This window comes from Hyla sarda, chromosome 1 (assembly GCF_029499605.1).
Source record: "Hyla sarda isolate aHylSar1 chromosome 1, aHylSar1.hap1, whole genome shotgun sequence".
Lineage (NCBI taxonomy): Eukaryota > Metazoa > Chordata > Amphibia > Anura > Hylidae > Hyla > Hyla sarda.
Window position 1 is genome coordinate 189,576,458 of NC_079189.1, and position 14,117 is coordinate 189,590,574.

The following is a 14,117-nucleotide window of genomic DNA, read 5'->3' on the forward strand; positions in this document are numbered from 1 at the left end:
TATGTTTTGAGGGGAATTTTCGATCTCTTTTTAAAAAAAAATTCTGGTATATGAAGTGACCAAAAATACAAAATTCTAGACTTTGGTATTTTTTACGTTTAGGCCATTGACTATGGGGTTAAATTAACATTATATTTTAATAGTTCAGACAGTTATGCTCACGTGGCAATACCACATACATTTATATTTATATTTGCTTACATTACTTTATTTAAAAAAAAAATAGGAAAAGGGGGTGATTCAAACTTTTATTGGGGAAGGGGTTTATTCACATTTATTCCTTTTTCACTATTTTTTTTGTCCCCATATGGCAGAGGTCTCAAACTCAAATTATCTGGGGGCCACTAGAGGTAACGGCTGGGTGAGGCTGGGCCACATGCACCCCTAACATATAATGCCCCATCATGCACACCTCACATATAATGCCCCCATCATCCGCCCCTCATCATCCACCAGCAACACCACCCACCAGCAGTAGCACCCCCATCATCCACCAGCAACACCCCCCACCAGCAGTAGCACTCCCATTCCCCCTACCCCCCTGTGGTAATAGCATGAGCTGACGGATGATGCGGGTGCTACTGCTGGGGGAGAGGTAGGCAGCAGCAGTTTCCCCACATTAGGAAGGTAGCAGTTTCCCCAAATTAGGTAGCATAGTTTCCCCACATTAGGTAGCTGTAGCACAGATTCCCCACATTAGGTAGCCATAACACAGATTTCCCACATTAGGTAGCTATAGCACAGATTCCCCACATTAGGTAGCTGTAGCACAGATTCCCCACATTAGGTAGCCGTAGCACAGATTCCCCACATTAGGTAGCCGTAGCACAGATTCCCCACATTAGGTAGCCGTAGCACAGATTCCCCACATTAGGTAGCCGTAGCACAGATTCCCCACATTAGGTAGCCGTAGCACAGATTCCCCACATTAGGTAGCCGTAGCACAGATTCCCCACATTAGGTAGCCGTAGCACAGATTCCCCACATTAGGCAGCCGTAGCACAGATTCCCCACATTAGGCAGCCGTAGCACAGATTCCCCACATTAGGTAGTCGTAGCACAGATTCCCCACATTAGGTAGCTGTAACACAGATTCCCCACATTAGGTAGCCACAGCACAGTTTCCCCACATTAGGTAGCGTAGAACAGTTTCCCCACAATAGGTAGCGCAGAAAAGTTTCCCCACATTAGGTAGCGCAGCACTGATTCCCCACATTAGGTAGTGCAGCACAATTTCCCCACATTAGGTGGCGCAGCATGGTTTCCCCACATTAAGTAGCCTTAGCACAGATCCCCCACATTAGGTAGCCACAGCACAGTTTCCCCACATTAGGTAGCCTCAGTACAGTTCCCCCCATTAGGTAGTGCAGCACAGTCTCCCCACATTAGGTAGCGCACCACAGTTTCCCCACATTAGGTAGCTAAGCACAGTTTCCCCACATTAGGTAGCCTTAGCACAGATTCCCCACATTAGGTAGCTTTAAAACAGATTCCCCACATTAGGTAGCCGTAGCAGATTCCCCACCTGGCCTGCGCTACTTACATATGCCTGCGGGGACTTGGCGGAGGTGCGCGCGATAAGTGACGTCATCGCATGCACTGCGCAGGACGTCGGCGTCCCTGTCCGGCGCTTGCGATGATGTCACTCACTGAGCGCACCTCCGCCAGGAAGTCCCCACAGGCAGATGTAAGTAGCAGTTTAGTGACGGGGTTGCCCCATCATATGTGCACCGGGTCACATGTAGCAGTGTTTGCCGAAGTGTGTGAAGTCTTCCGGCATTTAGCCCTGCTTGCCCGATGCAGGGCTAAATGCCTGAAGAAATCAACTGCCCGGCTCACGGAACTGCATGTCCCAGGCATTGGGCGATACAAAGTCCAGATGCCTGGTGCGAGTTTTGAGACCACTGCCATAGGGGAATATTACATGTAATCTTTAGATTGTATACACTGAACAATGCGGTGCCAAAGCACAGCATTTATCAGTGTATTAGCCCTCCATTACTACAGGCTACTTAGGTTCCTGCAGCACTGGAGTGCCGAGCCAACAGCATGGAAGCAGATAAAAGACTTCCCGTCCCTTGTTCTAACAGCTGATTGGAACCCTGCAATATCGGCCAAATCGGGTATGTCCAGCATTAGCCACGGGTCCTGTCTGCTGATAGCTGTCGGAACTAACCCCTGAGTGCGATTCATAGAAAGGAAGCGGGCATACATTTACAATGTCACGTGATAAAGTAAACTTAAACATTTTCCAACATTCGTGATCCAGACAACACATTTGACATACTAGTGAAAATATGTGATAGCTATGACAGTAGTCTGAGCTTGTGATATCGGAAACCACACATTACTGAAGAAGGTATCAGCTGTAATTATGGAGCCTATGTGTCTGCACGACTTTGTCTTCAAGTAAGACGTGTTTCCCCATGTCTTGGTGAGATAACCAAGGGAGTTCACATCTGTCAGTTCTCCCAGTAATAGGATAGTCTATGAGTGCCGGTATGAAGTCATCACCTGTGAACAAAGACCATACTTACAACTTTGTTTACCATGCACTGCCGCAGAAAATGGTAAACATTCTCTACACTGTCATCAGAACTGGATCAGCATAGCAGCACAAACAACTGCTAGAGGTAGGTAAGAAAAAAAAAATCATGATCACTTCACATATACAAAAGTGTAGACTGACACAAATTTAGGATTTTACAAAGTTTGCTGCTTCAGTGTTGTTAGATGTTTTAGTAAGATCCTTCTAAAGTACAGTTATAAGCATTTCATAAGCTTTTAAACTTTTATCGACAAAAACATCATGTTTATGCAAAACATTAATATTTTACGTGTTGACCCTTCTTTTTCAACACACAGTCAAATCCTGACCAATGACAACCCATTCCAGTTTATCACAATTTCAGGTTTTTCATTTGTCCACCTGCTTTTTGAGAATTGACCACAGGTTCTCAATGGGATTGAGATCTGTTTCCTGGTCTTGAACCCAAAATGTCAATGTTTTATTCACTTATTAGTGTAGTTATCACTTTTTCCTTGTGACACGGTGCTTCATGATACTGGAAAAAGCATTGTTATCACCAAATTGATCCAGGTGTCAGGATTCGGCAAGAAGAGGAGATGATCCAGCGTGGGTCAATAGAAATCCAGACTTTATTAGAACTCACAGTAAAAGCAGTAAAAGCAACCAGCAGATCAGACGCGTTTCAGGCGCATGCGCCCTTCGTCAGTGATGTCATCCATCTGCACAGGTGTCAGTTAAATACCGACCAGGTAGTGGGTGGAGAGTTAACCACCAATTAAACTACACTTGGACCGCTGACAACAGTGCAGAGGAGGATACTAATACAAAACATGAACAAAATGTTAGTAAAAGTACAAGAAGCTAAAAACAATACACTAATATGCAATTTTGCACAAATGGCTTGTACAACACAGGAGAATAACATGGTGATATGAAAAAAAAAACATATAAAATGTACACCAGTTATAATCCGCTGTGAAAATGGAACAAACGTGTGTGTGTGACTGCGGCGCTAATAATGGAACAGCAATTCTCTCTTTAAATTCAGACCTTTCGGTGCACTGGTGCCCAAAGTGAATTGCCAGAATGCCTCACGTTCCAACAATTTTCGCCGCACACAACCACCACGGGGTCCTATGTGAACACGTTCTATAGCATAAATTTGAAAATAGTTAATGTGGCCACCATGTACAGTTTTAAAATGTAAAGATGCTGCCGATCGGTTTCTTACGGCATTGCTGGTTATGTCATTGAGATGTTCCAGCGCTCTGACCCTAAGTTTCCTAGAAGTGGAGCCTACGTATTTAAGTTGGCACTGCGAACACTCAATGACATAGACTACATTGTGGTGGTTACAATTAATATAATCTTTTATCTGATAATTTTTGGTTTGCTCTGCATTGGAAAATTGTGTGCATAATTTAGCATAATTACAAGTTCTACAAATCCTACCGCCACATTTAAAAAATCCTCTATTACTCAACCAGTTATTTCTATTAACTGTGTTGGACAATACCAAGCTAGGGGAAAGAATATCTCCCAGGGTTTTTGCCTTTTTTGGGACTATGTGACAACCTTTAGATAATATTTTTGCTACAGTTTCATCCTGTCTCAGGAAATGGAGGTGTCTATTGATAATGTTCTTGACCTGTGTAAATTGGGGAGAATAAGTGAGTGCTATGACCGGTTTGTTCTGAAAATTAGAGCGACTGTGTTGTGAACAGTTAATAGGTGGAGAAATTAGACGAGAACGGTCCTTTTTAGCAACAATTCGGCAGGCTGGAGGTGGATCCTCTGTGCCAGAGAGGGATTGGCGTGGACCTTGTCGGTGGGTCGGTTCTAAGTTGCTACTGGTTTTCACCAGAGCCCGCCGCAAAGCGGGATGGTCTTGCAGCGGCAGTAGCAACCAGGTCGTATCCACCGGCAACGGCTCAACCTCTCTGACTGCTGAGATAGGCGCGGTACAAGGGAGTAGACAAGAGCAGAGTCGGACGTAACAGAAGGTCAGGGCAGGCAGCAAGGATCGTAGTCAGGGGCAACGGCAGGAGGTCTGGAACACAGGCTAGGAACACACAAGGAAACTCTTTCACTGGCACAATGGCAACAAGATCCGCCAAGGAAGTGCAGGGGAAGTGAGGTATTAATAGGGAAGTGCACAGGTGAAGATACTGATTAAAACCCATGCGCCAATCAGTGGCGCACCGGCCCTTTAAATCGCAAAGACCCGGCGAGCGCGCGCGCACCCTAGGGAGCGGGGCCGCGCGCGCCGGGACAGCACAGGCGGGGAATGAGTCTGGTAAGCGGGTCGGGATGCGCATCGCGAACAGGAGAACGCTGTGAGCGCTCCGGGGAGGAGCGGGGACCCGGAGCGCTCGGCGTTACAGTACCCCCCCCCCCCCCCTTGGGTTTCCCTTTCTTTTTAGAACCTGAGAATTTGTGGATAAGGTCCTTGACAAGGATGTTGTCCTCGGGTTCCCATGACCTCTCCTCTGGGCCGCAATTCTCCCAATCTACAAGATTTTTTTTTTTACCTCTGACTGTATTGGATGCCAGAATTTCTTTAACCGAGAAGATGTCAGAGGACCCAGAAACAGGAGTAGGAGCAACAACCTTGGAAGAGAAGCGGTTAAGGATGAGTGGTTTAAGGAGAGAGACATGAAAAGCATTAGGAATACGGAGAGAAGGAGAAAGAAGGAGTTTGTAGGAGACAGGGTTGATTTGGCATTTGATTTTAAAAGGACCAAGATAACGTGGTCCCAGTTTATAACTGGGGACACGAAAGCGGACATACTTGGCGGAGAGCCATATTTTGTCTCCGGGAGAAAAAACAGGGGGAGTTCTTCTTTTTTTGTCGGCATGTTTCTTCATCCGGGATGAGGCCTGTAGGAGAGATTTTTGAGTCTCTTTCCAGATGGTGGAGAAGTCCCGAGTCACCTCATCAACAGCGGGCAAACCAGAAGGCATGGGAGTGGGAAGGGGGGAGGGTGATGGCCGTACACCACAAAAAATGGGGATTTAGCGGAAGACTCAGAGACTCTGAAATTGTACGAGAATTCGGCCCATGGTAGAAGATCGGCCCAGTCATCCTGGCGGGAGGAAACAAAATGTCGCAAATAGTCACCAAGAACCTGATTAATTCTTTCCACTTGCCCATTGGATTGGGAATGATAAGAAGACGAGAAGTTTAATTTGATTTTAAGCTGATTACAGAGAGCTCTCCAGAATTTTGACACAAATTGAACGCCTCTATCCGAGACGATATGCGTAGGAAGCCCGTGAAGGCGAAAAATGTGTACAAAAAATTGTTTCGCCAACTGAGGCGCAGAAGGAAGACCTGGAAGAGGGATAAAATGTGCCATCTTGGAGAACCGATCAACGACCACCCAAATAACTGTGTTGCCATGGGATAAAGGTAAATCTGTAATAAAGTCCATACCAATCTGAGACCATGGTCGCTCAGGAACAGGCAGAGGATGGAGGAGACCGGCAGGCTTCTGGCGAGGGGTCTTGTCCCGGGCACAGACTGTACAAGCCCGAACAAAATCAGCAACATCAGCTTCCAGGGTAGGCCACCAATAAAAACGAGAGATGAGCTGGACGGATTTTTTGATGCCAGCATGGCCTGCGAGGTGTGAGGAGTGTCCCCACCTGAGAATCCTGAGGCGCTGGCGTGGAGAGACGAAGGTCTTCCCAGGAGGAGTTTGTCTGATGGAAGCTGGAGAAGTTGAGATCAGACAGTCCTGAGGAATAATGTGTTGCGGGGAAGCTTCCATTTCAGAGGCATCCGATGAACGAGAGAGAGCGTCAGCCCTAATGTTCTTGTCAGTAGGGCGAAAATTAATTTCAAAGTTAAAACGGGCAAAGAACAACGACCACCTAGCCTGGCAAGGGTTCAGCCGTTGGGCAGACTGAAGATAAGAGAGATTCTTGTGATCCGTGTATATAATGACTGGGTATTTGGATCCCTTCAGCAGGTGCCTCCATTCCTCGAGAGCCAGTTTTATGGCCAGTAGTTCTCCATCACCAATGGAGTAGTTTTTCTCCGCCGGAGAGAAGGTCCTAGAAAAGAAACCACAAGTAACAGCATGTCCGGAATAATTTTTCTGTAGGAGTACCGCTCCAGCTCCCACCGAGGAGGCGTCTACCTCCAGTGAGAAGGGTTTAGATGGATCAGGTCTGGAGAGTAAGGGAGCAAAAGAAAAGGCAGTTTTGAGATGGTTGAACGCCTCTTCCGCTTGAGGAGGCCAGGACTTAGGGTTGGCATTTTTCTTGATTAGGGCCACAATTGGGGCCACAATAGTGGAAAAATGTGGAATAAATTGTCTGTAATAATTGGCAAACCCCAAGAAACGTTGGATAGCTCGGAGTCCGGAGGGGCGTGGCCAATCCAATACGGCAGATAGTTTGTCCGGGTCCATTTGGAGTCCCTGGCCAGAGACTAAGTATCCTAGGAAGGGAAGAGATTGACATTCAAAGAGACATTTTTCCATTTTGGCATATAATTGATTGTTCCGAAGTCTCTGAAGAACCATGCGGACATGCCGGCGGTGTTCTTCTAGGTTAGAAGAAAAAATCAAAATATCGTCCAGGTAGACCACAACACAGGTATATAGAAGATCACAAAAAATTTCATTTACAAAGTCTTGGAAGACAGCAGGGGCGTTACAAAGCCCAAAAGGCATAACCAGATATTCAAAGTGTCCATCTCTGGTGTTAAACGCGGTCTTCCACTCGTCCCCTTCCCTGATGCGGATGAGATTATATGCACCTCTTAAGTCCAATTTGGTAAAGATGTTGGCGCCACGTAGGCGGTCAAAGAGTTCCGAGATAAGAGGTAGGGGATAGCGTTTTTTTTATAGTGATTTTATTAAGACCGCGGTAATCAATGCAAGGTCGTAAGGAGCCGTCTTTTTTGGAGACAAAGAAAAATCCAGCTCTGGCAGGGGAGGAAGACTTGCGGATAAATCCCCTTTTTAAATTCTCTTGGATGTACTCCGACATGGCTTGTGTTTCCGGAGCGGACAGAGGATAGATTCTGCCCCGGGGTGGAGTAGTACCAGGGAGGAGGTCAATAGGGCAGTCATAAGGCCTGTGAGGAGGCAAAGTCTCTGCTTGTTTTTTGCAAAAAACATCAGCATAGTCCAGATAGGCCTTGGGGAGACCTGGTATCGGAGGAGCCATAGGGATTTGACTGACAGGACTGGGAGCAGACATAAGACAGTTTTTGCGGCAAGTAGTACCCCAGTTCTTGATCTCCCCGGTGGTCCAATTGAGGGTTGGGGAATGGCGTTGAAGCCAAGGTAGTCCAAGAAGAATTTCAGAAGTGCAGTTAGAGAGGACCAGAAATTCAATCTTTTCGTGATGGGGTCCAATGCACATTAAGAGGGGTTCCATGCGGTAACGCGCAGTACAATCCAATCTTTCATCATTAACAGAGGCGATGTAGAGGGGTCTGGCAAGACTAGTCACCGGGATGTTGAACCTGTTAACGAAAGAGGCCAAAATTAAATTTCCTGCAGATCCGGAATCCAAGAAGGCCACAGCTGAGAAGGAGAAGGTAGAAGAAGAAATCCGCACAGGCACAGTAAGACGTGGAGAAGCAGAGTTCACACCTAGAGCTGTCTCACCTTTGTGCGGAGACGGAGTGCGTCTTTCCTGACGTGGAGGTCGGATAGGACAATCCTTCAAGAAGTGTTCGGTACTGGCACAGTACAGGCAAAGGTTCTCAATGCGGCGGCGTGTCCTCTCTTGAGGTGTCAGGCGAGACCGGTCAACTTGCATAGCCTCCATGGCGGAAGGCACAGGAACGGATTTCAGCGGACCAGAGAAGAGAGGAGCCGGGGAGAGAAACCGCCTTGTGCGAACAAAGTCCATATCCTGGCGGAGCTCCTGACGCCTTTCGGAAAAACGCATGTCAATGCGGGTGGCCAGATGAATAAGTTTATGCAGGTTAGCAGGGATTTCTCGTGCGGCCAGCACATCTTTGATGTTACTGGATAGGCCTTTTTTGAAGGTCGCGCAGAGGGCCTCGTTATTCCAGGACAATTCGGAGGCAAGAGTACGGAATTGGATGGCGTACTCGCCAACAGAAGAATTACCCTGGACCAGGTTCAGCAGGGCAGTCTCGGCAGAAGAGGCTCGGGCTGGTTCCTCGAAGACACTTCTAATCTCTGTAAAGAAAGAAAGAACCGAGGCAGTGACAGGATCATTGCGGTCCCAGAGCGGTGTGGCCCATGACAGGGCTTTCCCAGACAGAAGGCTGACCACGAAAGCCACCTTTGACTTTTCAGTTGGAAATTGGTCCGACATCATCTCCAAATGCAGGGAACATTGTGAGAGAAAACCACTGCAAAATTTAGAGTCCCCATCAAATTTGTCCGGTAATGATAAACGGAGGCTGGATGCGTCCACTCGCTGCGGAGGAGGTGCAGGAGCTGGCGGAGGAGATGGTTGCTGAAGCTGTGGTAGAAGCTGCTGTAGCATCACGGTCAGTTGAGACAGCTGGTGGCCTTGTTGCGCTATCTGTTGCGACTGCTGGGCGACCACCGTGGTGAGGTCAGCGACAACTGGCAGCGGGACCTCAGCGGGATCCATGGTCGGATCTACTGTCAGGATTCGGCAGGCTGGAGGTGGATCCTCTGTGCCAGAGAGGGATTGGCGTGGACCGTGTCGGTGGACCGGTTCTAAGTTGCTCCTGGTTTTCACCAGAGACCGCAGCAAAGCGAGATGGTCTTGCAGCGGCGGTAGCAACCAGGTCGTATCCACCGGCAACGGCTCAACCTCTCTGACTGCTGAGATAGGCGCGGTACAAGGGAGTAGACAAGAGCAGAGTCGGACGTAGAAGAAGGTCAGGGCAGGCAGCAAGGATCGTAGTCAGGGGCAACGGCAGGAGGTCTGGAACACAGGCTAGGAACACACAAGGAAACGCTTTCACTGGCACAATGGCAACAAGATTCGGCAAGGAAGTGCAGGGGAAGTGAGGTATTAATAGGGAAGTGCACAGGTGAAGATACTGATTAAAACCCATGCGCCAATCAGTGGCGCACCGGCCCTTTAAATCGCAAAGACCCGGCGCACGCGCGCCCTAGGGAGCGGGGCCGCGCGCGCCGGGACAGCACAGATGGGGGACGAGTCTGGTAAGCGGGTCGGGATGCGCATCGCGAATCGCATCCCGGCTGGGAACATTATCGCAGCGCACCCGGTCAGCAGGTCTGACCGGGGCGCTGCGAACAGGAGAACGCTGCGAGCGCTCCACCAGGATTGTAAGAAAAAGTTGCTCTTGAAGGATGTTTAGATACCATTCTTTATTCATGGCAGTGTTCTTAGGCAAAAGTGTAAGTGAGCCCACTCCTTTAAATGAAAAGCAACCCCACACACATCTAGTCTCTGTTGGTATGAAACAGGACTCGTGGTAGTGCTCACCTTTTATTCTCCTGACATACTGTACAGTCTTTCAGATGTCCCAAGAAGTCTAAAGAGAAAATAACTTTACCCCAGTCCTATGCAGTCCAATCCCTGTACTTTCTGTACTGTCCATCTGTCCTTGATGCTTTTCCTGGAGATAAGTAGCTTCATTGTTGTCCTTTTTGACACCAGTACACCCTCCAAAACTCTTCATGCCTGCTGTGAATTCTGAGCAAGCTCTGCACTGGTGTTAAAGGGGTTATCCACCATAAGGTGATTTTAGTACATACCTGTCAGGTTATCTTTTTGTGACCTTGGTATTTCCATAATTGTAAGTGTGAAGTTACAGTCCCACACATCAGTCACCCCACCCATTGCAGCACAAATGAGCTGCATCCATTCAGTGTTTTCTAATCAGGGTGCCTACAGCTGTTGCAAAATAATCTCTTCCACCCAGCAGTTACTCCACGTATTGAAGCAGGACAGGCTCCCTTTGCACACCTGTCTAGTGATTTCATGTCTTGATGCACTGCAACCTGGGAAATCCCGAGACATGAGTAATTTTGTATGCTGGTAAAAATAAATATTGGGGCAAAAATCACAGAAGAATTGAGACCACCATCACACACATGTACAGACATTATATTATGAACTACACCAACTGTACAGCCCCTGTAGCATAAGCAAATAAAAAAAATCCTGGTCACATAGCTGAATCGTCTTTAGGAGATGGTTCTGGCAACAGTCTGCTCTTCAAATTCAGTCAGCATGACAGAGTGATATCAGATAAATTGTCATCATTAACACCTTCTCCTCAGCTAATGAGAAGATCACTAAAATTATGTTATTTTAAAATTCAATGGAAATGGGATATTGTGAATAGGTTATTTTCATGGAAAAAAAATGGCTTTGTAATTTATTGTAATTCATTTAATCCCTCTTCGTAACAATTAATAGTTAATGCAAATTGCCACTATAAAAACTGAAAGAGCAAACTTTGGGAACATCTTTTTTTGTCAGTCTCAAAACCTTTGTCCATAACTCTATAATTTGATATGCACCACCAATAAAACTCTTGGTGTTTTCAGACATTTACAAACATTTTTTGTTATTAGGTTAGATTCCCGTGGAAAATTTTGGGGGAAATTTCTTAAGCTCCAAGCAAAGCACAGATTTGCCAAAAGTCGCAAAAGTTTGTGAATTTGGCTCATCTGTATAACTCTTGCCAGGGGGCTGTAAACTCCGCGCAGCAAACCTGATGCCTGCTGGCAGGCGTACATTGTAGTGGAAATCTACAACAGCCGAGAGCTGATATAGATTTCGGAGGCTGCCACATGAGGCACCTCTTGGTAAATCCAATTCGATCTAAGTCTATGTTCACACCACGGAATATCCAAGCTAAATTCCCCTGAAATATTCTGCTTGGAAATTTAGCTGGAGCAGAGTCTGAATTCAATGGGATCCTGCTTCACTTTGCACATGGCAGAAGTTCCACGGTAGATATTTCTGCCGCAGAAATCCTGATTTCGGTGTCCACAGAAACAACCAACCTGTTCAATGTTTCTGCGGATTCCGCTCAGAAATGCATTACAGTCTATAAAGACAGTGCATTTTCACGTTTCTAGTGCCGCCAAATTAAGCAAATGGCCGGAATGTCCGTCCGTATTTTCTGGATAGACATTCTGCACATTTTCAGTGAACGTGGCCTAACACTGGCAAGGGTTTAATTAAAGGGGCTGGCCACCTTCTAACAACATATGGGAAGGCTACAATAATAATCATGCGGGCCTGTTCTCTATAACCACAAGCTCTGACTCGCCTGTTCCTCCATCCCTATGTGCGGCCAACTGCCCCTTTGTCCTTACATTAATAACCAACCCTAGTTTTAGTATATTCGCCTCCTTTGTCTTCCAGAAATATATGCCACAAAATACATGGCATAAATCCTATGGTAGCTTTCTATGCAGAGAATAATAATGCACAAGCCCTGGAAATGGACAGCTCATTTTCTTTGCAGCCATTCTGTATTACACATTGCCCAAATGAAATGTGATTGGCTTACCAACGGTTTTCTTATTTTGTGTGGCCTAGCAGCAAGATAATGATGCATATTTTTAATCTAAAAAGCTCATTAAAAAAAGGAATTTGAGTCTTACCAGGAAATGGTGGATGCAAGGCAGCAGAACAACATCAGTCAGGGTAAAATAGAGGCCCTCAGCAAAGACATGCTCGAGAGACGGGAGGTCTGAGGTCTTTGCTTTCCTGATGTGGGCAGGTTCTCTTGCAGTTTTTATGGGTGGATCTTGGACACTAAGTCTGGACAAAGCTGCTGTCAGTTCCAGACTAGGAGGTTTTTGAAAGTTGTTTTGAGTAGTTTCCTTCTGTGCTTCTTTTCTTTTACCATTCTCATTAGATTTCATTTCCTGCATTTTCTGTCGACGTATCTTATCATCATTGTGGACTCTAACTGGCTCTCCCAGTTTTCTCTCAAGCTGAAGAACTTCTGGAGGAATAGTGGCAGAAGGGTCTTTCAGAAAGGTTTCCACAGCCCATGGGATGCTGATCTCACAAAGCCTGGTCCACTGGCTAACCTACAAAAACATATTATAGCAACTCATAAATTGATAAATATATACAATTTTCTGACTCAAAAGCTAAAACACTCAATGTCAAGTGAGAGAAATGATCTATTGGCAGCATATCTACCCTGAAGGGAGCCTGTCTAGATATTTCCCTATTAAACCACAGCCACTGCTGGATAGGACACACAAAAACAATTTCAATCATACTTGGGCTTCTCTCGCACTGCCGTAAAAATGTTTTTAAAAGAGACTATAACAGCCGTTCTCAACAGGGAGCAATGGCAGTGTGAAAGGGGCCTTATTGGTATATTCAAACCAGAACTTTTATTTAGTCATTCAGGTATCTGGGAGGCATGGCCAAACCAGTGACTTGCTGTAGCTTCCCTTCTGTGATCACTCTCTAACACTTCCCATTGCAATGTAATTGATGTAATAAATGTCTACTGAAATCTGCGGGGTTCAAAGTGCAGGAGCAGGATTTCAATAGTGCAAAAAAAGATTTAAGCAATGTCAAACCTGTTTGGCAGGTTGCACTGGGAGTGGTTGGATATTGAGGAAGCTGGCTTGGCCATGCCTTCAAGACACTTGAAAGACCCAATAAAATATAATGTTTGAAGCTACCTGATCACTATGAACAGAACCACAGGTATGACTAAACTTACATTTACTTGACCTCTGCAGCAATGGACATGGTTAAATACAGTAAAATGTCTTAAAAGACCCCTTAAAGCATACCTGTCCTGTCCTGATTTCACAACAAAAAAAAATAATAATAATATGTTACTTACTCAGTACCTAATGCTGACTATGTACATCTAATTTTTATGCCTCTACACCTATATTTTATTATATATATATATATATATATATATATATATATATATATATATATATTAATATATATATAAAATTATATAAATACCCTTTTTCATTAGCTCACAGTGTTAGAAAGGGGAAGGGAGCATGAGTCCCTGCCTTGTGGTGGTGGGAGGTGTGTCTGCTCATGCAGCCTTGTCCATGACTCATGGACAAGCCTGATGCTGATGCAGGACTGGTTAGTATCACAGTAGGTATGGGGACCCCTAATTGTGGGATTTTCAGGAGCCGTTTTTTTTGTTAAATATAAAAAAAAAAAATTAACAACCATATTACAAAAGGTCTTCAATTTTATCAGTAACAACATATAAAAAGTTTTTGGATCTGACAGTGCCCATTTAAATACAATCTGTACATGTTATACTATATATTTATTTTCATGTTAACTTTTGCTTGAACATAGAAAAGCCTAAAGCAGAGCTGGGTGTAACAGTGTCAAATATAAAGTCAGCTACCACCTCCTCTCACTGACGTCCTGTATTTCTCCAGGTGCCAGCATCAGCCCCCATTTCTTTATGACAGAACAACCCCCACAATTCTCACAGAGGGTTAGACACAGCCTCCATACAAATGCCAGACAGAAAAAAACCTCATCTCCCACAATGTCCCTTTAGTGTCAGTTGCATGTTCACTTTGACAGCTTTTCTAATGTAGTCGAGTATTGCAAAAATTATCCCCTATCCTAAGGATAGGGGATAAGTTTAAGGTTGCGAGGGTTCGACCGC

At 45.6% G+C, this 14,117-nt stretch overlaps 1 protein-coding gene across 4 annotated transcripts in view; it reads right to left on the reverse strand.

The window, feature by feature from the left end:
• GSTCD (glutathione S-transferase C-terminal domain containing) overlaps window positions 1–14,117 on the reverse strand; it is a 159,745-nt gene that overhangs the window by 102,639 nt on the left and 42,989 nt on the right. For 3 of the 4 annotated variants that reach the window (XM_056566093.1, XM_056566080.1, XM_056566085.1), the window contains exon 3: window positions 12,091–12,525. The exons of the other annotated variant lie outside the window; for it this stretch is intronic. In XM_056566093.1, the coding sequence (XP_056422068.1) occupies window positions 12,091–12,525 (435 nt within the window). The remainder of the gene's footprint in view (window positions 1–12,090; window positions 12,526–14,117) is intronic. 4 annotated transcript variants of the gene reach the window in all.